The sequence below is a fragment of the Nanorana parkeri genome, unplaced genomic scaffold, assembly GCF_000935625.1.
Source record: "Nanorana parkeri isolate BGI_ZX_2015 unplaced genomic scaffold, ASM93562v1 scaffold857, whole genome shotgun sequence".
In the NCBI taxonomy this organism is placed as follows: Eukaryota; Metazoa; Chordata; class Amphibia; order Anura; family Dicroglossidae; genus Nanorana; species Nanorana parkeri.
Window position 1 is genome coordinate 86426 of NW_017307125.1, and position 24690 is coordinate 111115.

Consider the following 24690-nt stretch of genomic DNA (forward strand, 5'->3'; position numbering starts at 1 on the left):
TACACTTTCCTTTGAAAGTGGAGGGTGTCCCCTTGAGTTTGAAAAACATGGAGTATGTGGTTACCTTCTCTCTTGATCAAGAGCAAAATATGTCATATAACTTATCAATGACTACTGATGGCTACTTCATAAAATGTGTCTTAAAAGATAGATAGATAGATAGATGGATAGATAGATAGATAGATAGATAGATAGATAGATAGATAGATAGATAGATAGATAGATAGATAGATAGATAGATAATCCTGTACATTTCATATAAATGTTATAGCTATTCCTGATTTGCTCTCTAGCTCAAGGAGCTCAAAACCAAAAACCAGCTCAAGGGGCTCAAATAACCCACTTGAGTCTAAGTGAAAAAACTTCACTCCTATGAATCAGAAAATCCATTGCCAAAGAAGGGTATAATAATTTCCTAATGGTGCAAAAACCACAGCTGCACTTAGCTCATGTTATAAAGGTATAAAGGTTAGATATTGTACAATCACCAGTTGTCATAATTCCTAAGACAAGATTCTCATCAGAGTGATATCACCTTCAATATAAGTATACAAGACCTATCATTAGGGTAAAGTAGGCCATACATGTCACAATCTGATTGTGCAATCTCCTTAACATTTCCCCGAATTATTCAAAATACAAGAGAATAACGCTGAAACTTTTTTGGGGATTTATTTCTCTTTTGGGTCACAAGAGTACATTTACTAATGTACTCTAGTGACCCAAATACAGCATATAGCGGGCTACTTCCTGCTACATGCTGACAGTTCAGAGTTGTTCTACAGCTGTAAAGGATCCATACAGTTTTGTCGGAGTCTGCCTGGCTGCCTGAATGACCACTGTAAGGGGCGACTATATCACTAAGGTCATTCAGATAACTATGTGCATAGTTTGATATATATTGGAAAAAAGCAAACAACGTAGTCATAGAATGGTTCAAACTTTATACTCCAAATGTATACACATGTGTGAGACATCTATTGTCTGCCACATACAATGCTGTTTTACCACCTCTCTCTGGGCAGGTTATTAACACCTCCTAGACTCCAATTATGCAAATGCTAATCTAATTCCCTCTAAAAGTTATTAAAGACAACCAGGAGGGAAATAACAAACAGACACAATGAAGGAACAGCACTACAACCTTGTCTTTGCTCCTCCCATTCCTTAATCCAACACTACCAAAGCCTCAGTGCCCATGCAATGAAATATAGGGGGGGGAGGGCAAAGTCTGCTTCACCCTATCACAGGAGTTTAGATTGTAGATGTTTATACTAGTCATAAGCCGAACATCCCCATGTTCGGTTCAAATTCGAACTTGGGAAAAGTTCAAATTCGAACATGAACTCAATGCAAGTCTATGGACACTGTCCTTCCTTCTGGAGGTTGGCTACTTTTGTTCCCCATGGTCCCTACCCTGTGTGTGTTGTAAAGTAGCCACCGCTTCAAGCTCGCTCCTGTGAAAGACTACTCATGTTTAGTTTGCTAGTTTGTATTGAGATTGTAGTCCAAGCTTGGAGCAGTGGCTACTTTACAACACACATAGGGACCATGGGGAACAAAGGTAGCCACCCTCCAGAAGGAAGGACAGTGTCAGCATGAATTTAGAGATGATTTAAGGATCTACAGCCAAGTGATGCACAAATAAGGTAGAGTTTTGTTAGTATTTAGGGTACTTGAATGCATTTTAGATTTAACTTCTGAGTTTAGTGTCACTTTAAGTTCAATAGAAACCAAGCTTTCTTCTTTAAACACACAGACCTTGGTCAGATAAATGTTATCAAATGGAACAAGACAATCAAACCATGGTGACATTTTTCATCATAAAAGGAATTTCAGACATTCCAGAGTTGCAGGCTCCGATCTTCCTTCTGGTTCTTTTTATTTATCTCTTCACTGTTGGTGGAAATATGACAATTTTTCTGCTGGTCTGCCTGGATCATCATCTCCACACCCCCATGTACTTTTTCTTGGTAAATCTATCCATGATTGATATGTGCTCTACAACTGTCACTCTACACAAGATCCTTCTTATAGGTCTAACTGGGGATCAAGCAATTTCATACTTCAGTTGCATAGCCCAGATATATTTCTTTGGAAGCTTCATTAGTGATGAACTATTGTTCCTTACTGCAATGAGTTATGACAGATATGTAGCAGTGTGTAATCCTTTGAGATACACAGTTATCATGAATCACAGGACCTGCACTCTTCTGGCCTCCGTCTGTTGGTCTCTTGGTTTTATAGAAATATTACCATATGCTGTTTTGGTTACTGGCTTTTCCTGTTACGGATCTAACATAGTCAACCACTTCTTTTGTGACCTTGTGCCAGTCATAAAACTCTCTTGCAGCAACACTTCGGTTCTGGAGATTTTATTCATAGTTGAAGGGGTAGTCCTGCTGGCTCTTGGTCCTTTCTTGTTAACTGTTCTGTCCTACGTTTTTATAATCACTGCCATACTAAGGATTCATTCCAGCACAGGAAGACGTAAAGCTTTCTACACATGTTCCTCACACCTCACAGTTGTCATCCTTCTCTATACTACCTTAATCTACCAATACTTAAAACCCATTACAGCCGATAGTCTAGAGTACAATAAGCTACTCTCCCTGTTTAACACAGCGGCTGTCCCCATATTGAACCCTCTCATCTACAGCCTTAAAAACAAAGATGTGAAGTCAGCTTTGAAGAAGAGATTGCAGCTTCTGAAGTTTAAAAAATAAACATGTATATTTTGAATTATGTAACATTTAATTTTGTGGGAGCTGGCAAAAGCAAAAATCAAAACTTTAAAGTGACACTAAAACAGGAGTAAAATCATAAAAATGCTGTAAAATAATGTATCTCATTTGTGTATCACTCGGCTGTAGGTCCTGAAATAATTTCTGAATTGGCGCTTACACTGTACTTCCTACTCGAGGGTGGTTACTTTTGTTCCCCATGGTCCCTGTGTGTGTTGTAAAGTAGTCACCGCTCCAAGCTCACGCCTGTGATGAACTACAATCTCAGGTTTAGTTTAATAAATTGTATTGAGATTGTAGTCCATCATAGGAGAGAGCTTGGAGTGGTGACTACTTTAGAACACACACGGGGACCTTGGGAAACACAAGTAGCCACCCTCCAGAAGGAAGGACAGTATCAGCACCCATTCAGAGATGATTTGAGGATCTACAGCTCAGTGAGGCACAAATACATTTTTGGTAATAGTTAAGGTACTTCAATGTAATTTTAAGATTTAACTCCTGAGTTTAGTGTCACTTTAATATAATGAAGACAAAAAGGCACAGATTTTAAATACAAACTAATTTTAAAATAAATCAGTACATTTCGGCCTTTTAAAAAAAGTCACCAACGGTTATTTTTATTCATAGAATATAAATAAACATAATTAGGTTGATTTACTAAAGGATTTAAGAATGCTCACACAATAAAACATGTGACAATGCATGTATCCAGTCATGTGAAAGAAAAATCTATGTTTACTTATTTTTATCTGCACATGATTGGATAAATAAAGTGAATCTGCATTGTGTAAACATTATCAAATCCTTTATTAAATCAACCTCAGTGTTTCTGTGTAACTGGGTAACTGCATCCACTCACAAATGAAAAATGTGTTTACTATGTATAGGCAGCACTTTTTCAGCTTTGATAGAGATGGGAACAGTTAAAACCCCTGTCAGTTAATTTCTGCCATTTGTTAATTTCTGCCAGTGTTTGATGCCACTCCTTTCCAGCATACAAGCAGCTACTACGGAGAATCTACAAATCTGTAAATAAAAGTGATTAATAATTTTTGAAGAACAACCATATCAAGTATGCGAGTTATATTAATAATTCATTTTAAATACACATTTCAGTAGTGATTATGAGAAGGTATAATCACTAAAAAAAATGCAGTTTCTTTTTTTACAGCACAATAAGGCACATTAAACGTATAAACAATATCATATAAACTGATATCCTTCAAGAAACAACTGCACACTTTTCTTTTTTTAATCATTTGAACTCCTTATTTTAAGCTGAAGTAAAGTCCATCTAACATTACCCAGGCTGACAATTTATTTATTACAGGTATTTATATAGCACCGACAATTTACACAGCTCACATGCACACCAATCCCTGCCCTCAAGAAGCTTACAATCTAAAATTCCTATTAGGGATGCACCGATACTAGTATTGGTATCAGTGCCGTTGCCGAGTATTTGGGCGAGTACTTCCCGGCTAATCAGGAAGCCAGGTGGAGAGTCATTACACGCCGCCTTGCTTCCTTAATGAGACATCCACTATAGGTATTCGGTATTGGCGAGTACCGCAAAAAAAAATATCGTACTCGATACCGAAAAAACGGTATCGGTGCACCCTAGTTCCTATCTCACATATAGGGCTAAATTAGACAGGAGCCAATTAACCTACCAGCATGTCTTTGGAGTGTGGGAGGAAACTGAGAAACCCACGCAAGCACAGGTAGAACATGCAAACTTCTTGTAGATAGTGACCTAGCTGGTATTTGTACCAGGGACCCCCAGTGCTACAAGGCAGAAGTGCTAACCACTACACCACTGTGTTGCCCACATGCTGCTGTCCAAGGGTGGCTACACTAGTACTCCATAGAGACATTGGAGGTGCATTACTAGCCAGATCACCAGATGAAAATAAAGAAAACTAATGGAGATACCATATCTAAGGATTGTTAAGCTGAAAAATATTTCCTTTTTGTTTTGGGATTTAGATATACTTTAAATTCACAAAAACTCACATTCATAAAACATGTACAATCTAACTAACATGACCACACCTGGCCGGTTTTATCTTTTAGGCTTTTTTCCAAAAATCTGAATTGAAGGACAAAGTCTAAAAGAAGAAACATTAATGCTCATCATAGTATAAACCAAAAAGTACCACAGTATAAACCAAAAGCACATGGTAAAAATAGATCTACTATCTTGCTTGATTGCTGTCTGGGGGTGATGGTTCCCAAAGGCAATGTCACAAGACAAGTTGGAATAGTATAAAAGTTGCTTCTGTTAGAAAAGTAATTGTTTAGAATTGACTGCTAAGAGGAGGTACGGATGGCTATAACAGTATCCTTTTACATTAGTGATTCCCATGGTCATGATGCTTGTTGGTGGTCCACATCCTGAATGCTAGAACATAAGGCATATATCATTGTGATTTAGAAACTGCAAAATGTAAGCATATTATACAAATCTTGTAGAACATTCAAATTACTTTACCATACCTTTGACCCTTTGACCCTGGACGAGAAAATCAGTTCTTCTGCCCTGCCAGACAGGGCTGTGCTGTGTGGCAGAGCTGTGAAAATCTTTCAGGGGAAACTGTTCCCGTTCAGTATATACAGTATATTTCTTATGTATGTTTAGTTGTTTGTCTGCAGTTTAGCTAGTCGAAGTCTAATGGTATAAAACAAAAATGACTTAAATTGAATTGATAATCTTTAACAAAGTGATTCAAAAGCCATATAGGGCCCCAAGGTCCACCTGCCATTGCCAGCAGCAGGTTCTCAGCAGGTGACAATCTTTGTTATAAGTGGCATAACAATGGTCTTTATGAGCACCTGCCACAGTATGCATCGGTGATATCAAACAGGAAATGTGACACATGAAGCTGATTCTCTCTCACCCAGCTGTGTGAGCTCAGTACTGAACATTATAGAGATGGTTTACTTCTTTCAAACAGGTGTGGGGCAGTGAGATCAGTTTCCAGGATATGTTGCACAGAAAGGTATGGGAAACTGATCACCTTTCCCCCAAGGTGAGAAGGAGGAGAAGAGACCGGTGATTTGAGGCTGAACTAATGCAGATCAGCAGGGTGGAGACACGTCAAGCGTGCATGTAAGTAAAGAGAAACATTGCATGTTAGATCTTCCACCTGTCATCAGCCTTTCACTGAATAAACATTAAAGGTGAACTCTAGAGAGATATAAAAGACACAAGTTCATGCAGCTACAGAGCTGCATACATACAGATTTATTCATACAATATCAAATTTATTTTTAGACATTTAACTCCACAAGAAAATTGTTTTGTTTCACATTGATTCGGATTTTTATTACTTATATTTTTCGGATTTCCAAAATTTGATTCAGTTCATTACTCGGATTCGGTATCTGTCTGAATTTTCATTCCGGAAAGATCCACAACAGGAAGTCACATGACCGTGCCTGTAATGCAACCTCCAGCAGCCCCCAAAAAAACATCTGATTGGCCAGAGAACAGTCACATGTCCTATTTAGTTTTGTTTTGAACAAGATTCAGATGGATTTGAACTTTCATTAACCCCTTAGTGACACAAAGGACCAGAGTAATTTTGCAGTTTTTGCTATGTGTTTGTTTAACCATAATTTCCATCTTCCTCATGCACTACACCTACACATATTATATACCATTTTGTAAAGGACAAAATAGGCTTAATTTGATGTGACATATGCATATATAATTTCTTATTTTATTTTTATAAAAATACAAACAAATGCAAAAAAAGAAGAAAAAAAAATCACAGTTTTGTTAATGATACTGTGTACATAATTTGTGTAGCTAACAGATAGTAGATTATAATAAATTATTTTATTTGTCCTAATTCATAGGGTATATCATATGCCTGGGATTTCAGTTTATTTTGGGAGTTATATGTCACAAAATACAAGGAGTGAAATACAATTTTAGCGTGGAACAATTTTAGAATGTGGTATGTTTGTCGCCTATTTTTAATATCCTCCTCAGCACTATATTTTCTTAGACTTGTTTGTTGTTACACATCTTTTTTTTAAACTTTTTAAAGTTTTCTTAAACTTTTTTTCCTTTTTTAACATTTTTTAAAAACGTTTTTTTTTTAAATTGTATTTATTTTTTTAACTAAGGGGCACTATGGGGTTATTTTTTTGTTTCCATGGGCTTTGACACTTAGTATCTCTGAATAGAATACAGTATTCTCCTTAGAGATATTTTATATCACTTTTATAACACATAACCGGCAAGCAGTTTACACAACACAGTGAACTGCTGCTGGCTCTGTGACTGTCACAGCTCTGTGATCACAGCGATCAGCTCTCACTGTGATCACTGCACTGTGACCACCTAATCTGGTGTTGAGCGTCTGCCTCGGACCTTGGGGGACCCATTAACGGAAGTAACTCAATGAGCTGCTGTTTTTTTTAGGGACCAACGTTTATTGTAATGAATGATGGAATTATCCTATCACCGGTCATTAACAAACTGAATGATCATGGCGGGATAATTCCGTCATTGGTCAGGCAGTGGTTAAAGGAGCATTCAAATTTGTTCTCATTCGGGCGCATTTGAATTTGGAAATTCGGATGCATTTGCATTTTTTAAAGAGGCACTTCAAATGTATCAAATAAAAATAAAAACAAGTGTAAACATAAATGGTAATAAAATAGGGGGGAAAAAATCAGCAGGACAATAAACAGCTAAAGGGAAAGGGATTTTAGGGCTAACTAGGGTAAACTAAGGGATAATAAGGGGTTTAATAAAAACAAATTGTACTAAGAAAATACTTTTTTTACTTGTACATTTGCTTTAACTGACATTATATGCAAATCAAAGGTCACCACTTTAAGCTGAAGATGATTGGAACAGAGTAAATAAAAAGTAACAATGTTACTTAGTATCTCTCTATCATGCTTCCGAGCAGAGTTTGTCAACAAGTTAAATTCAGAAAGTAAAATTTTCAACAGCAGTGGATGATAGCCTCTGTATACTACAGAAACTCCCATCAAATGTGGCTAGGTGAGGCGAACCGGAGAGAAGAACAAGACATGCACACACACAAAGTTCATAACTGGTTAAATATCTTTTGGAAGATAAAAGTATACACCATAAACAATCTTGTTTTTTCCCTCAATAAAAACAATATATGTATCACTTTCATATCATAATGAATGCCCCATTAATAGGCTCATGGCTTAAATGTGTTTGAAAAGTAATGTAGGATGAATATGAATGATGCCTGAGCTTGTTTACTTTATAATACTAATAATAATTTGTTTTCAATGTTTCTTTTCATGTGCTAAATCAAACACATTCTCTAAAAGATGAATCATGGATAATTCACAAGTATAGTTGCTTATTTACATCTGAATTTTATTTTCGGATGTACTGCCTTCGTGGAAAGCTTTGAATAAAGCTGAGAAAGATCAAATTGATAAACCCAAAATTATGTAAGTATATTCAGTCACAAACTGAACATTCACATTGCTAGGCAAACAGTCCTTACACCTTTCATAACGCAAGTCTTTTGCCACAATCATCTCAAAAATGTAATTTCTAGTTGGCTTTCCTTCTAAATCATTAAAATCTTTCTCTATGAGTAAAAAGGCTCTTACAAACAGACAGCCTGAGCCTGATGAAGGGGACCCTGCGAGGCCCCGAAAGCGCTAGATCTGATGACATGACGTTTTGAATAAACAATCACTTTGGACTTCATTACTCTTGGTGTGCTGGTGACATTCATCTACTATCATTGCCTTGCGGCGCCATACGCAGTAATTACAAGCACCCACCTCATTGAATTGGGGATCTCTGGTAAGGAGTGCGACAAAGCAACCATACATTTGTTTCTGACAAACAGATAGACACTGTGAAAAATTTACATTTAAATGCCCATGTTAAAGTCACATCAAAAGTTATATTTCAGGTAAACCTAATTTGTTTTTTACTGAATATAGAATAAACATGACCTTCTATGTACACCTCACCTCAGAAGTAAAACATATGAAGTGAATGTATGCATGCAATGCCTGCATATACCTTCATTCCTCTTCAAGCTTACATAGGAACCATTGAAACCCACGGCGATCTGATCTGTAAGATATAACACCTCCTGGTAGTTTTGAAGGCCTTTTTGCCCTCTTCCACCTTGAACATCTTACTGTTGGCTACTGCTAAACCCACTATGATCTGATCTGTAAGATATAACACCTCCTGGTAGTTTTGAAGGCCTTTTTGCACTCTTCCACCTTGAACATCTTCCTGTTTGCTACTGCCTGTCCATCACAGTATTGGGATAAAAGGGAGGGGGAAAGACTGGCCTTGTCACTACAAGAGTTTCAGATGTTTAATTTTTCGAACAATATAGGTTTTCAGCATTCCTAACCCTTTCCCTAATTGCCTTTTCAGATAAAAAAAAATTATTATTACACTGAACACTGAATGGAGCAAAAAAATAATAATTTCACAGGAATTGGTGGTTTGAAGTCACTGCCAATATATTAGAGAATACTACTTACTGTTAGCTTTATGTCCATCGAAGTCAGTATATCACTAGAGGACATTTTTAGCTCCCATGGCTCTATCCACCAGACAACAACACCCAATGGCTCTATCCACCAGACAACAACACTTACTTAGACAAACTTACTTTTCCTTACAGAAAACCTATACCACCATGGAGAAGGGAAATGGGACTGTGTTGGTATTTTTCATTATTAAGGGAATTTCTGACTCTCCACAGTTTCAGTCTCTAATCTTCCTTTTGGTCTTGCTCCTTTACCTTATGACTTTTGGAGGTAACATGACAATTCTGATCCTTGTGTGCCTGGATCGCCATCTTCAGTCTCCAATGTACTTCTTTTTGAGTAACCTGTCCATCTTGGACATTTTTTCATGTGCAGTCACTCTACACAAAATCCTCATCACATTTGTGACTGGCAATAGTCCTATTTCATACACTGCCTGTATAACACAGATGTATTTATTTGGATCCTTAACTTGTGACCAGCTATTGCTCTTGACTGCCATGAGTTATGACCGCTATGTAGCCATCTGTAATCCCTTGAGGTATACCTTGGTCATGAACTTGACAGTTTGTTCTCTTTTGGCCACCACCTGTTGGGTCCTTGGTTTCCTTGAAATTGCTCCACTATCCGCTTTGCCGATGGGCTTCAGGTGCTACAGATCTAACGCAATCAACCACTTCTTCTGCGACCCTATACAAGTCATGACGCTCTCCTGCAGTGACACGTCTGTTTTTAATGTTGTGCTTATAACTGAAACATCAATACTTTTGTTTCCTGCTCCCCATCTTCTCAAATGTACATCTTATGTTTTCATTATTAGGACAATTTTGAGGATTTCCTCAAGTACTGGGCGACGTAAAGCCTTCAGCACTTGTTCCTCGCATCTCATGGTTGTATTCTTATTGTATATCATAAAATTTAGAAAAGTTGGTTTTTTTTAGGCAGCCGACTGACAACTTACAAACCAAACATTTGTTTTGAAAATATAATTTTATTTGATTTAAAAAGTAAGTAGAATTAATAAAATTGACAACATGATTCCCCTATAAGCTCACTCCACACTAATAAGGTTCATTCATATAAGGATGACATTCGGAGACTTATACAATGAGGCATGATTGAGAAACATAATTGAAATTTTCATTGGCACAATACATGATTGGTATAAGGAAAAAGTGAAAAAGTAATGGAGGAGCTTGATTTTCTCTATGTTTCGCGCTAAGTAGCGCTTCTTCAGGAGATGGAGGTTGTCTATACAATTTAAGAAAGATATATATAGAAAATATAAACATCATTGAACTTCTAGCACAGCCACTTGAACTTGTCTAGTGGTATGGTAAACAGGTGGATACATGTATGTAAATATATCACCTACCCTTGGAGTCTGTGTGCGTCCCAACCGTTCCACCCGGCTCAGACGGTGAAAGAATAAAAGCATGAAGCGGGGGGGGGAGGGAGGGAACAGGAGAGAGGGAGAGAGGTCAGGTGGAGGCCCTCAACCCCAGTAGAGGCAGACCCAATCAAGAGATGACGGAGATACCTTGTTTGAAAAGCAAAACAGAAATTAGAGGATACCATTTGGGGCCTCAAAAGAGATAATAAAACTAATCAAACTAATCTCAGTCTCAGTGGGAATCACCCACTGGACTGTATCGTCCATGCTGGACATAGTGATTAAAATAAATACATACCACTGCTCACAGAGGATTAGAAGTGGATTCAAAAGACTGTCGGTCAACGCCGTGAGGTAGCCGTTCCTCTCTCGATAACGAGCCCCCAGCAGCTAATACAGCCCTCTCAGGCTGTACACTGACGCTGGGGGCTCGCGTGGGTGCTAATAATGGCGCTCCCCTGGTGACGTCATTACGTCGTCACCTGGTCCATACCAGGAAACGCCCCCTGTGTGAGTCGCCGGGGAGTGTGGTGAAGGAACTGGCGCTTAGGGAGATGGTAAATCAATGAACACATTGAGGGATCGTTTCTGGTTGGTGGAGGCCAGCACCCTGCCTGCCAATAGCTAGGGCCGGGGTCCCCATATAGATGTACTCAAGTGGGAAGAAAAGAAAAAGGAAAAGAGTTGAGAAGAAGAAACCAGAGAGAGATAAGGTAGAGATCTCTAAGCATCAAGATAGAGAGGGAAGGAGAATAAGAAAAAGAAGAGACAAGGGAGCGTGGGATGCACACATAATAAATCTTAAAAGGATATAAAGCAATCCAGATTTGGGAGTCCAGTAAGGGTCCCACCGAGAAGACTTTTACATATGAATTGCATTCATAATGGTTCTTTGAACATGTATGAAGATATAGATCGAACATTTCATGATATACATTTAATATCTATCATCAAACTTTCATTATATTTATTTTAATCCATAAGTTGTTCCATAACTTGTTACAAAAAGATGGGCTTCAGGTGCTACAGATCTAACGTAATCAACCACTTCTTCTGCGACCCTATACAAGTCATGACGCTCTCCTGCAGTGACACGTCTGTTTTTAATGTTGTGCTTATAACTGAAACATCAATACTTTTGTTTCCTGCTCCCCATCTTCTCAAATGTACATCTTATGTTTTCATTATTAGGACAATTTTGAGGATTTCCTCAAGTATTGGGCGACGTAAAGCCTTCAGCACTTGTTCCTCGCATCTCACGGTTGTATTCTTATTGTACATGACTCTTTCATATCAATATTTATTTCATGCCTTGGTAGACAGTGCAGATTACACTAAAGTATTCTCCCTTATTAACATCGCTCTTCTCCCCATACTAAATCCTCTGATCTACAGCTTAAAAAACAAAGATGTTAAGTCAGCTTTTTAAAGGCAGCTACGATACATTAACTGTGCCATGTCTGAGCAGAGGGCCACATTTAGTTGAAAGGAAAATTGTTATCATGGTCACATGCCTTACAGTACAACTAAAGGTTTCTGTATGACAGTTTAAAGTATACAATCCAATTACTATGTGATGCACAAGCCTCAGAAGGTAAAAACATAACCAAATTTACCTTCCCTGACTGATAAACCAAATCCTCCTTCATTTTTGTCTCTCCTGCTCCCCCTTCCAAACACTGTAGCCTACAGTAGGAGAATTTCAGCAACAGAGTTCTGTCAATCCAGAAAGCAGTGGGCAAGACTAGGTGTGGTCAGGTACTGACTGACAAGCTAAAGGCTTGTGAATCAGCAGTGACAATGCTGATAGCCACACCCCCTGCAACATCTCACCTCATTGTAGCACATTAGGCACATCCTGAAACTCTGCTCTTTATTCAGGAACAGTGCAGCATTGTTGCCACTGGCAATATCAACAGGTATTTGTGGGACTTTGCTGGGGGATTATAAGAAACCTGTCAATCCTGATACACTATAGGAGGCCATAATCACACTTTAAAAACAGGACCCTTTGTCTTTTCCTAAAAAATATGGTTCTTTCACTATGTTTTTCAGAGGGGGATTATCCATTACAAGTCAAAAGAGTTTAACCTTTTTTGTAGTGACAGTAATTTATATTACTTGAGTTACTTTCAGAATACCTATTGAAGCCAGAACTTTAAGGAAAACGATAATGTATTTAAGTTACTTTTATTTTAATATTTTAAGTTTATAAGTTATGTTTTTTTTTTACTATGTATATAAAATTTTGGTTTTACAAAAAAAAATGTAAAACCGGGTACATTCATGACAAAGGAGTCACAGAGCATTACGGGTTTTTTAAGTTTTTTGTTTTTTTTCCTTTAGAATTAGGGAAGTAATTGCTGTCACTTTGGTTCTCTCATGACAGGTGTACTATAATTTTTGGACAGTCAACAATCATAAATCTTCCGCCTGTAAGTTACTGAAAATCTCATGTCGTTGAACCCAGTGAGATAAAAACCCTACAGTCAATGAATGGTTATATATTTTTTGTTAACTGCTTAACCACTTGAATTATGAGGCATTTTTCTCCCTCAATTTCCTTGAGTCCTAGATCATTTTTTCGATTCCATTGATGTCTCTGTACTGCACATTATACCTTTTAGCATTTGTTGTATACCCTAACGTATATGTGGGGGGTTTTGGGGGGACAGATAGGGCTCTAAAAGCATATATTTTTATTTACATGTTTTGTATTGAGAATAAATAGTAAAAAATATGATTAAATGTTTTTTATTTTATTTTTTCTCAAAACCAGGTTTATTAAATTAATCCAGCACAGCAAAGTCTGCTGATGAGGATAAAATGAAATCACATTAGTGCAACATTTATGCTAAATAGCAGAATGGTAAAGATCAATGTGAACATATAATTTTAACTTTATAAAAGCTTACTTTTGTTCAGGTAATTAGTAGCATAACATTAGGATAAGTTCAAGGTGGGTTGACAAGGCCACAAATTAGCACAGCAATAACTTTGTCATGGGTTTGTGATCATTATAATCCAAATGATGTTGTAAATATTTGGCTCTTGCACAGTAAATGTCATCCAGATCATCCAACATCATTGTTGAGACCAAGGGATAAATCTGGGAGGAAATAAATACAAATTTTTCATTTTTTTACATTATTTTTTTTGGGGGGGGGTTCAGTAATGACCCCACCCACAGGGAGGTGCAGCAACAGATCACTTCTAGCAGTGATCTACTTCTGGCTGTGACCGTTCCAGTCTAAATACTAGACAGGACTAAGTGGAGCTGCTGGTTCTTGGGTGTCTTTTTAAAATGGCATCTGGGACTCAAGCATTTAATGATAAAGAATTTACTTCATGCAAAATACATCTTTACAAATGTTATAAAGAAAAGTTTTAACTGATATGGTTTTGTTATTGTAACAAAGAACGCAGATGGGACAGCAGCGGATGACGGGTTTCAAGGGCTCTAATGAAGGGGGCGTGCCCTGGAAACACGTTATCCGCTGCTGTCCTGTTGGCGTTATTTGTCATACCAATGATATTTATTTCCATCTAAATGTTCACTTGGATCTTCATATGTCATAATACCTTGTGGGAAATATAATAAGTGCATATGCCTGCTACACAGTTTCCCATTATTGTTTCATGTTAATAAACTTGTTGATACAGCACATGGTGGTCTGTTTTTTGTTTTGCTACGAGTGTGTACATCAGATATGCTATCCCAACCTATCTTCCCAACAAATGGGACTCACCAGAGCTGCCACTATCACCTATGAACTTTAATTTTGGTATGGAACTACTTGAACAATAATGAGGTTAGACACCCAGATTAAAAGATTTTGGATCACAGATTCCTCATACTCACATATTTGGCTATTTCCCTGGCAGTTGTGTATCAAATACTGCCATCCACCTGGCAGCCTCGAAAACAGGATGGAGACCTGGAGGGAACTGCATGGGCTATGCGAAGAGGAACCAAATACCACCGCAGCAGCAGTTTGTAGTTTGCCTCCACCGCTAGGACGTTGGTAGAGCTCTTTGCAGTCGATGACCAAATCTGAGACCACGTAGTCTCATCGATAGTATACCCTAATTCCTGTTCCCATTTGGAGGTATAGGGGGGAGGAGACCGTTGTAGAGGGTCCATCAAGGAAGTGTACAAATGAGATATCAAACCCGGGCCTGGTGTATCATGCAATATTATGTTTTCAAAGGGTGTCATACTAGTCAGATCCCCAGTTGTTCCAGCACATGGCTGCAAAAAGTGTTTTATCTGTAGATATTGAAAAAGGTCTCTAGTATTAAGCTGATATTTGGCCTAGAGCTCCGGGAAGGGCACTATACCTGATGTAGTATAGAAGTGCCAAGCCTGGACTAGTGAGCGCTCTCTCCATTTATTAAAGGCTGATGGATGATCATATCCTGGGAGGAAAAGGGGGTTCCCCTGTATGGAGACATGAGGAGTGTGTGGGGATATCCATCTGTGGGAAACCTTCAGGGCATCCCAGGCATCCCAAAGGGGAAGGATACTTTTGGTGAGCAGACAAGTTACTGTACATTTTTCCGCATTTTCAGTGGTATCCACGGGAGGTTGATCAGAAGTATGGGATCACATAGGTATACCTCCAAGGAGACCCACAAGGGAACCTCCCTCTGTGAGTGCCAGGTAAGCAGGGGGACCATTTGGGCAGCTGCGTAATACTTTTGAAACAGCGGGAGTCCCAGGCCCCCTTGGGCTTTGGAGCGGTATAGGACCGATCGAGCTATTGTAGGGAGGGAGCCGGACCAGATGAATCTTAGAATGCGACTCTGAAGAAGTCGTTGTCTAAAAGCTGGGATAGGGATAGGTAGGACTCTGACAAAGTACAAAAATTTAGGAAGGAGGGACATCTTCACGGCTGTAATTCTACCTAGCCAGGAGATATGATGTTTACCCCACGAATCAGTAGTGAGAACAGGTGAGCGAACAGTTTGGGATAATTGGCTCCATATAAGGTATCATACGTCGGGGTTAGGTGGATGCCTAAATAGGGAAGGGGTGTCTGTACCCATGAGTAGGGAAAGGAGCTTTTTAAGGAACTGCACAGGGTGGGGGATTACGATACATTAAGAGCTTTGGTTTTGTTTGGGTTCATTTGTAGGCCAGACAGTGTTCCAAATTGGTGTAGCAGTGGTAAGAGGTTGGGCAGGGAGATAGAGATCATTAACAGCGCGTCATCCGCAAAAATGCTAATTTTATGGTGATAGCCTGCCACCTCAATTCCCTGGATATCATTTTGGATCCGGACTGCCTGGGCCAGTGGCTCAATTGCCAGTGCGAACAGGAGGGGGAGAGGGGACACCCCTGTCTAGTCCCCCTGAAAATCGGAAAATTCTCTGATCTGAAGCCCTGGTATTTTACATACGTCGAAGGCATGGAGTACAATCTATCCATTTCGGAAACGAGTGACCAAAGCCCCAATGCCGAACCACCCCCCTTTGGTAATCCCAGCCTATGGAGTTGAAGGCTTTGGAGATGTCTAGTGACAATAACATGAGTGGGGTACATCGGGAGTGGTCTAATATGGAGAATTAGAGAGATTCGGGCCGGACGTTTCCCTCTATTTTGCATTTTAATGGCATTCTGGACCTCCTCTACGGTGATTTCTGAGTCAATGTCCAGTTTAGCTTCCTTAGTCAGAGTAGGAAGATGCAGGTTACTAAGGAAGGATTCAAGGGCAGATTGTGAGATCTGCTCTGTGGATTGATACACAGTTTGAAGGCGATGCTGGAAAGTCTGTAAGATCTTTACAGGATGAGAGGTGAGTTGGTCCCTATCAACGCGCAACAGAATCGGTGTGTGCTTCGGGCCTGAGTCCCTCAACCTGCCGGCTAAGAGTTTGCCTGGTTTGTCTCCTTGTACGTAGAATTTATGTTTTACCAAGCATAGCTGGGCTTCCGCCCTATGCGTCAAACACAATACAATTCCGTCTTGACCGAGGACATCAGGGATCTATTCTCCAAGGAGGGTACCTCTTTGAAGGCCTGGGGGGCCCTCTCTAGGGCCGTCTCAAGTTCTCAAATCTGCGCTTCGTGTTTTTGCTTAATCTGAGATGCTAATGCAATCAATTTACCTCTGATAGTGGCCTTGTGGGCCTCCCAGACCACTCCAAAGGACCCCACCGAGGAAACGTTTATAAGAAAAAAAATCCTCCAGAGCGGCCCTCACTGAAGTGAGCACTTCCTGGGCCACGAGCATCAAATCCCGTAAGGACCATGTGAAACCATGTTTTTTAGGGAGTGATAGGTTACAGGTCAAACTCCCCAAGTCATGATCGGACCATGGGATAGCCTGTATTGAAGCAGATTGGACAAAGGGTAGTGTCGATGTGTGTGTGAAAATGTGGTCAATGCGGGAGAATGTGTTGTGGGGATTAGAATAAAAAGTATATTGCTCTTTTGCCGGGTGGAGTTCCCTCCAGGCATCCGTCAGGGCGTACTCTGCCAATAAGGAGCGGAACCTTCGCGCTGTGGACAGGATAGATGGTGGTATAGGTGGATCACCAGGATCGTGGCGGTCAGCATGGGGGTGCACCAGGAGATTTGAGTCCCCACACAATATCAGGGTCCCTTGCAATCGAGTGTCAATCAGTTTCAGGAGATGAGAAAAAAATCCCAGCTTTCTGGTATTGGGGGCATAATAAGAGACAATCGTGAGGGGGACCCCATGAATCGATCCTATAAGAATTATATATCTCCCCTCCGGGTCTTTTATGGTATATTTGCAGAGAAACGGTATAGATCTCCTGAAGGCTATCACGACCCCCTTCGCTTTCGTTCCCACAGAGGCTGCATAAAAGGTCGGGAAAGCCAAATGGACAAAGGTCGGGGAGGAGTCTTGTTTGAAGTGGGTTTCCTGCAAACATATCACGTCGGCATGCAGGGATTTAAAGTGACGGAATTCCTTGACCCTTTTATTCGATTGGTTAAGGCCCTGTACATTTAGGGAAACTATTTTAATAGACATGACTGTGGCCCACTAGACGATATTCCGGAAGCTAACTGTCAGCAGAGGAAGGGTTGTGGGGAGAAAGAGGGTGATAGAAAAGAAGGGAAGGACAGCTGAGGGAAAGGGGAAGAGAAGAAGGAACCAGGTAGTATGGAGTCTCCTAACCACGTAGATCTTACTATAGGTCAATTAATTGGGCTTGTCACCCATCAGGGCTCTGCCTAAAGCAGAGGCTGAGCGGTGAGAGTTTGGGCGGTGGGCTATGGTAGTTCCAATATTTAAAAAGGGAGTAAGATGCCAACCTGGGAATTACCGACCAGTTAGTCTTACATCGGTAGTTTGTAAACTGTTAGAGGCAATGATTAAGGACCACTTAGTAGAATTTGTGCGGGAAAATGACAAAATAAATGACAACCAGCATGGGTTTAGGAAAGACCGTTAGTGTCAGACTTACCTACTGACTTTTTATGAGGGGGTAAGCAGAGATCTGGATGGAGCAGGTCTATGAATGTGGTATATCTTGGATTTCGCTAAGGCTTTTGATACGGTACCTCATAAACGCTTACTATACAAGCTGAGAGCTATGGGCATAGATGGAAGGGTGTGTACGTGGATAGAGAACTGGCTAAAGGAACGGGTACATAGAGTATCAATAAATGGCGCCCTTTCAGACTGGGCTAGTGTCATCAGCGATGTGCCTCAGGGTTCTGTGCTGGGACCCATGCTTTTCAACCTGTTTATTAACGACAGCGATATCTCAGTGTTTGCTGACGATACCAAAATTGGGAGGGTAATAGAAGACCAAGATAGTGTAACATTGCAGGAGGACCTGGATAAAATAGGGGAGTGGGCAACTATGTGGCAGATGAGGTTTAATGTCGATAAATGCAAAGTCATGCACTTTGGGAGGAATAATAGGCAAATGGGTTATACAATTATGGGTATGCCGCTAGGGAAGTCGGAAATGGAGAAAGATTTGGGGGTCATTGTAGACCAGAAACTGAATAATAAATTACAGTGCCAGGTTGCTGTAAGCAAAGCTAGTAGAATCTTGTCCTGCATCAAGAAGGGAATATTTTGCAGGGATAGGTCTATAATTATGCCACTTTACACATCAATGGTTCGGCCCCACCTGGAGTATGCGGTGCAGTTTTGGGCACCGGTCCACAGAAAGGATGTCCTTGAACTGGAGAAAGTCCAGCGGAGGGCGACCAAACTCATAAAGGGGATGGAGGACCAGAGCTATGAGACAAGGCTACTAAATGTAAACATGTTTACGTTGGAAGTAAGGAGATTAAGGGGGGGCATGATTTTCATGTACAAAATTATCAATAGTCATAGCAACATTAGCAACAAACTCTTTGGGATTAATTCCGTAACAAAGACTAGAGGACACCACCTAAAACTGGTAGAAAAAAAAATTGAACACAAGGGGCGAAGGGGGTTCTTCTCAGTTCGCGCGGTTAGGGTCTGGAACTCACTGCCACAAGCGGTGATTTCCGCAATTAATATGGAATCATTCAAGAGGCTTTTGGACGACTTCATGAGAGACCGAAATGTACAAGGGTACTGGTACTCTTAAGAATGAGAACACTCATGGACCTATACACACACACACACACACACACACACACACACACACACAACAGGTTGGACTTGATGGACTTATGTCTTTATTCAACCTCAAATACTATGTAACTATGTAACTATGTAACTATGCAGTAATCGAGCCGGGCCCCGGGATCAATTGCACACATCCAAAATATACACAGTCTAATAGTAACATATTTTCAACATTAAGGCCTTGTTCACACCAAGCGCGGATCAGGTGCAGAGCAGATCAGTTGCAGACCGGATCAAAATTGTGTCCAATGTATTCCGATGGTATTTTTTGCTCCAGTTCACATCACAGCGTGCAGTTCCAGAGCAGGTCCAGAGCATGTGAAAGAACTGCGGCAGGCCCTATTTTACCTGCTCTGGATCTGCAAACGCATCAAAAACACATGCAAATGCCTGGAACTCACTGAAAGCCCATTTTAAACTTTAAAAAAATAATAATAATTTTTTAGCCAAAACGCGTCAAAAAAGGATCTAAAAGACTAGCGTGCGTGTGCAGAAACCTGACCGGATCTGCTCTGCATTTGGTGTGAACAAGGCCTAATTGAACCCTCAATGAGAGAAAAATTAAAATATAAACAAAAGAAAACACAATAAAGTGGAGGCCACATCCGAACTCCAACATCTCGGGAGCAGAACGCAGTGTCCCCCCATGCACCTCAGACCAGGGGAACTTAATTTCCAGCAACAACCAGGTAGCAATGGGCGCGAGCTCAGATCCTGCCCAATGGCAAGCTAAAGTGCCCAAGATATCCATGTGTGCATGGGTGGAAATCATATGCTCCGTTGGTCTACACAAAAATACAGCCTTCCTGCCCTATGTAATATCCCCATAATCCTCTAATGAGGAGTCGAAGTCTGGATAGACGGATAACAACCCTATTATTGCCATACGAGATTAGGTATCTTAGAGCGATTTTAAGGGAGCACGGAACCGGGGTGGTTCAGCTCCCGCGCTTCTTGTCCAGCGCTTTATGTAGCGTGGTCTCAAAGTGTGTCATCATAGCCTGCTGTTGGGTGGGCAGAGGGAGGTTAGATTAATCTCCAGCCGGGTCCACAGTGCCCGCCGAGGATCGCGTGTCCTCGTCTGGTGGCGGCGCTCTGTACGTGGACCTGCGAAACATCCTTCCCAAGGCCTCATGCAGCGTCGATTGGCTGAGTGTGGGCTGTTTCTTTGGGTATGTATGACCCATAGCTGGATCAATCGAGTCCTCGAGTGTTCCGCGATAAGTTCCCAGAGAGGGTAATCAGATTATAGTAGGATTATCAGCTGTATGATCCGTAAGGCGCCCGGGCCGGTGCAGAGCCGATAAAACTGCGGCCATCTTGGTCAGCCACGCACATGCGCCCTTGGTTAAAAGTATATAAAGCAACAAGTACCAGCACTGGACACCCTACGGGTGAAACATGTGAGAGGTTGTAGCTGGTTGGGGGCGTGCAGTGCTGGTACTTGTTGCTTTATATACTTTCATCCACTGTTATACTGGATTTGCTGTGAATTTCAATAAAGTCTGAAGTATTGGAATTCTCTGGATAGTGCGGTCTGTTCATATACTACTACATTCCAAGGTGGAGACGCACCTATTAGACCAGCACCTGGGGAGACCTGATGGCAGCTAAGGAATTGGTGCAGTGAGATTTTCTTTGGCTCTACATATGTTAAAAGTGCTCCTTCTTTAATGTGGGAAATGAACCTCGACCGACACCCAACAATCAAAAGACCCGAAAGCTAATTATACCATGTCTTGTGTTAATCTATGACAAATATTCCAGAAAAAAATGTTATAATGGTACCTGATGCCATACCGCATTTCTCAATGTTCCACATTGTATTCCCCATTATATTGGTGGAAATGCAGACAACTGGGGAATTTATTCCAAACTTTATGGTCCTGTAAGGGTTCTGGAGGACTATCTTCCGAACCATCTCTGACCTTACAGGCTATTTTATTTCTCATGATCCAGTCCTCGCTTTATTTAGTCTTGGTATTGACAATATCTCTCACTCTTTTACTGTATAACATCTCATATTGTACTGGCTGCTGATTAATAATAGAAATACGTTGAAAAACCCAACAACTCCCAATGTCTCCGAGCTGCGTCATACACTCACATTACATCTGTGAAGGAATATTGCACTTTTAGACGGTAAACTCTTTTCATTTAATAAAACCTGGAAATACTGGAAATCTGGTATACAATACCGCTTTTGAGCTTTAAGAATTTAAGACCTGGTTCACACCTGGGCGTTTTAGAGCGCGTTCCTACATGCTCTAAAACATGTGAAAACCAGCATGGACCCATTTTCCTTGGACATTAATCTTGAGCAGTGGAACCAGGCAGTGTTCAGCAGACACGATCTGAAAATGAAGGGGGATGTGCCAGTTAAGTTTAAATTTAGCCTAAAATGATTCGTGCATTATTGCTTAATACAAAAAAATTATTTATAGGTGAGGCCAGTATGATGCTAGACATGTGCACCGGCATAAAATTTGTTTTGTTTCGTTTTGATTCAGATTTTGCGTTATTTCGTTTTTCGGTTCTGAAAGTCAATTTGTTTCGGGATTCGGACGAAATGGGTTAGCGGTATTCTGTACAAATTTCCGTTTTCGTTTGTTTCGTTGCAGCAAAGTGACATTACATTTTGTATTTTTTTATTAAATGTCACTTTGCTGCGACAAAAATTTGTCCACGAATGAATATTGGTACAGACTACTGCTAACTAATTTCATCCGAAATTTTGTTTTCGGAAATTCGGATTCGTTTTCATTCGTCATATCTGTTATTTGGAAATTCGTCAAAAACTAAAATTTGTCATAAAAATAAGTTTTTCTGAAAAGAATCACACATATCTATATGATGCACTGAATATTATGTTCAGTTGGCAGATATAATAACTAACATAGGGTGGAAGTCCCCCCATAAGCAAATGCAAAGCCTTATTAATTATGTCTCACCAAACATGTTCTGTACATGTCTATCATCTAATTTAAAGTTTGAAATCTCTTAATGCACAGAGGTTTAAAAGAAAGAAAGTCCCTAGATTTTCTTATATAATGCTAAAAAAAACAGTATTGACAATATGAAACATACTTTATTTAATCAATAATGGTGCATTGTTTAATTAGTCTTCTGGGAGATTAATTCTAATGGGGAAAGATTGGCTGATGTACCACAACATTATAAATGCGGCTTTATTTGAAACATGTGCACTATTGCTCACAGGGGGTAAATTACATCATACAGCAGCCCACAGAAAATATTATATGCCGTATGTAGTAGATACATTCATGCTTTGAACAACAAACAGATACGTTCAGTAAAGTTTATTCCGGTAGCTCATAAGAAATAATGGAGTAGAAACAAAACTTACAATACCTAGAAAGAAGAAAAAACAAATTTTCAAAGGCTGTTGCTATTTTGCTAGAAGTACTGAATACAATGCTATACAGTATAGCATATTTATTTTCTCTTTTTGGAATATGACTGATGTTTAGTTTTAGGAATGTAGTGTATCTTTTTATAATGTGGCACACTACACTCTGGAGTGTTCTGTTTAGGCTGCTACACAGGAGCCCAAATAGACAAAATGGGTAGAGAATATATGTGGCACTGGCTAGGTGGTCTCAAGAAATTAGGTGTATGAAGGGGCCAGATTATTTTATGTACAGTGGCACACAATTAGATGTATTGGTACAGTCACAGAAAATGATGCCAGTAGTACTAGAAATAGTGATGAAGGAAGGAATGCTGAGCAGTGTGGGAAAATAAGCACACCTTTCTGTACTTTGAGTTTCAGAGGTCAATTCTGGGTGGGTGGCATCACAGCCAGAGGGTATGCACATGTGTGTGACAATTATGATGATGAATGATAGAACTTCTGCAATCGAAGCCATCTATTGCCTAAAACATATACTTTACATTTTAAAATGCCGCTGTCTTTCCCACACTTTTTTCTCTGCTCATTAAATTTACTAGTGTTTCACTTATTAAGTCCAGTTAATGGGATTTATTTACCCCCTCCTCCAGCTCCCCAGGCCAGTCCTCCCCTGCTCCTGATTTAAAGGTGAGGGTGACAATTGTTTTAGTAAATACATTTTGTTCAGGGCAGGGAGGGGGTGGCTGTGCCATGTGTTTGTATTTTTCATATACACAAAAAAAATTATATTAAAATGCAAATGTATTTATAATGATGGTACAATACACAAACAAAGAATATAACAACAACAAAAGACCAAAATAACCAATCACAAACCAAATCAGCTTAGTCTAGCCTTGTGTTTTCCAACTTTATTATGTACCTGCTATAATTGTATGTCCAGTACCATTCATACATTTATTATGGCTACCTCCTAAATGGGTATAAATGTTTTCTTAGATAGTTACCCATGTTCATTTTATATTTCATTTGCATTTGTTCAGATTCTAAACTATTATAGTACATTTATTAAGGAAAATAGAAGTACCATTGGGGTATGTATACCTCTAAATGAGAAGCTGTGGTTCAGTTGTACAGTACAGAAGAAAATCAGCTGCACATCAAACTTTTTCAATGTAGATTAAAGAACTTTATGTACCAGAAATAGGAGTTTCCCGGGCAGGACGCTGTGTTGTCTGGTACATTCAATTTTCTTGCCTACATTGAGAAAGTTTGGTGTGCAGCCAGTTCTTTCTCCTGTACTGTGGATCTTCATTTGAGCTGCTTCCAGAGTTAGCATTGAAGGTGAGGAAGCCTACTTTAGGGCTTGTGAGTTGCACCAATATTCTTATGGTGACTTATGTGGTTTAATTACCTATTAAATGCAAAGATTCTATTGTTTTATGAAACAGCATATTAGCCTTACATGAAAAGCTGCTGAGTCTAGGTAATGCTGGTCTTTGTTCAACAAACAGTGGTACACATGTATCCAAAGCAGCATTAAAGTAGATATCATAGATTGTGTTATATAACTTTTAACATGTTAATATCATATCACATTTTAAATCTGTAGCTTTTAATAAAATAATATCTGGTGATTCTTCCACGAAGGTTCTTACTCAGACCCTTCCCGTTATGGCAGGACAACACTCAATCCCTGTCAATTGGAGTCTACAAGCTCCAGCACCCATTACCAAGACAGGGTCCAGTGTTTTCCCCATCAGGAAACCTAAGAAATGCTATGCAACCATTGCTGGTGTGCAAGTAGACAGGGAGTGGCTGCAAAGAGGCTGCAGAAGATTAGTAGCACTGAAAAATGATGAAAAAAAAAGAAAACCATTTTGTTTAAAAAATGTCAGTGGTTTATGAAACATGGTGCTTTAGCAAACTAGTGGGGTTTTTCACCAAAGGGTGAAGAGTTTAGAGAAGGCAGGAAAAGTAAATAATCTCAGGCAATTTTTTTTTCAAATCAGCTATAGTATTATATATATATTGT

General features: G+C 39.7%; 1 protein-coding gene across 1 annotated transcript; it reads left to right on the forward strand.

The window, feature by feature from the left end:
- The first annotated feature begins 1784 nt into the window (after positions 1 to 1784).
- Positions 1785 to 2726, forward strand: LOC108794485 (olfactory receptor 5V1-like). The gene has a single exon (XM_018565530.1). The coding sequence runs from the start codon at positions 1785 to 1787 to the stop codon at positions 2724 to 2726; it is 942 nt and encodes a 313-aa protein (XP_018421032.1).
- Positions 2727 to 24690: the final 21964 nt, after the last annotated feature.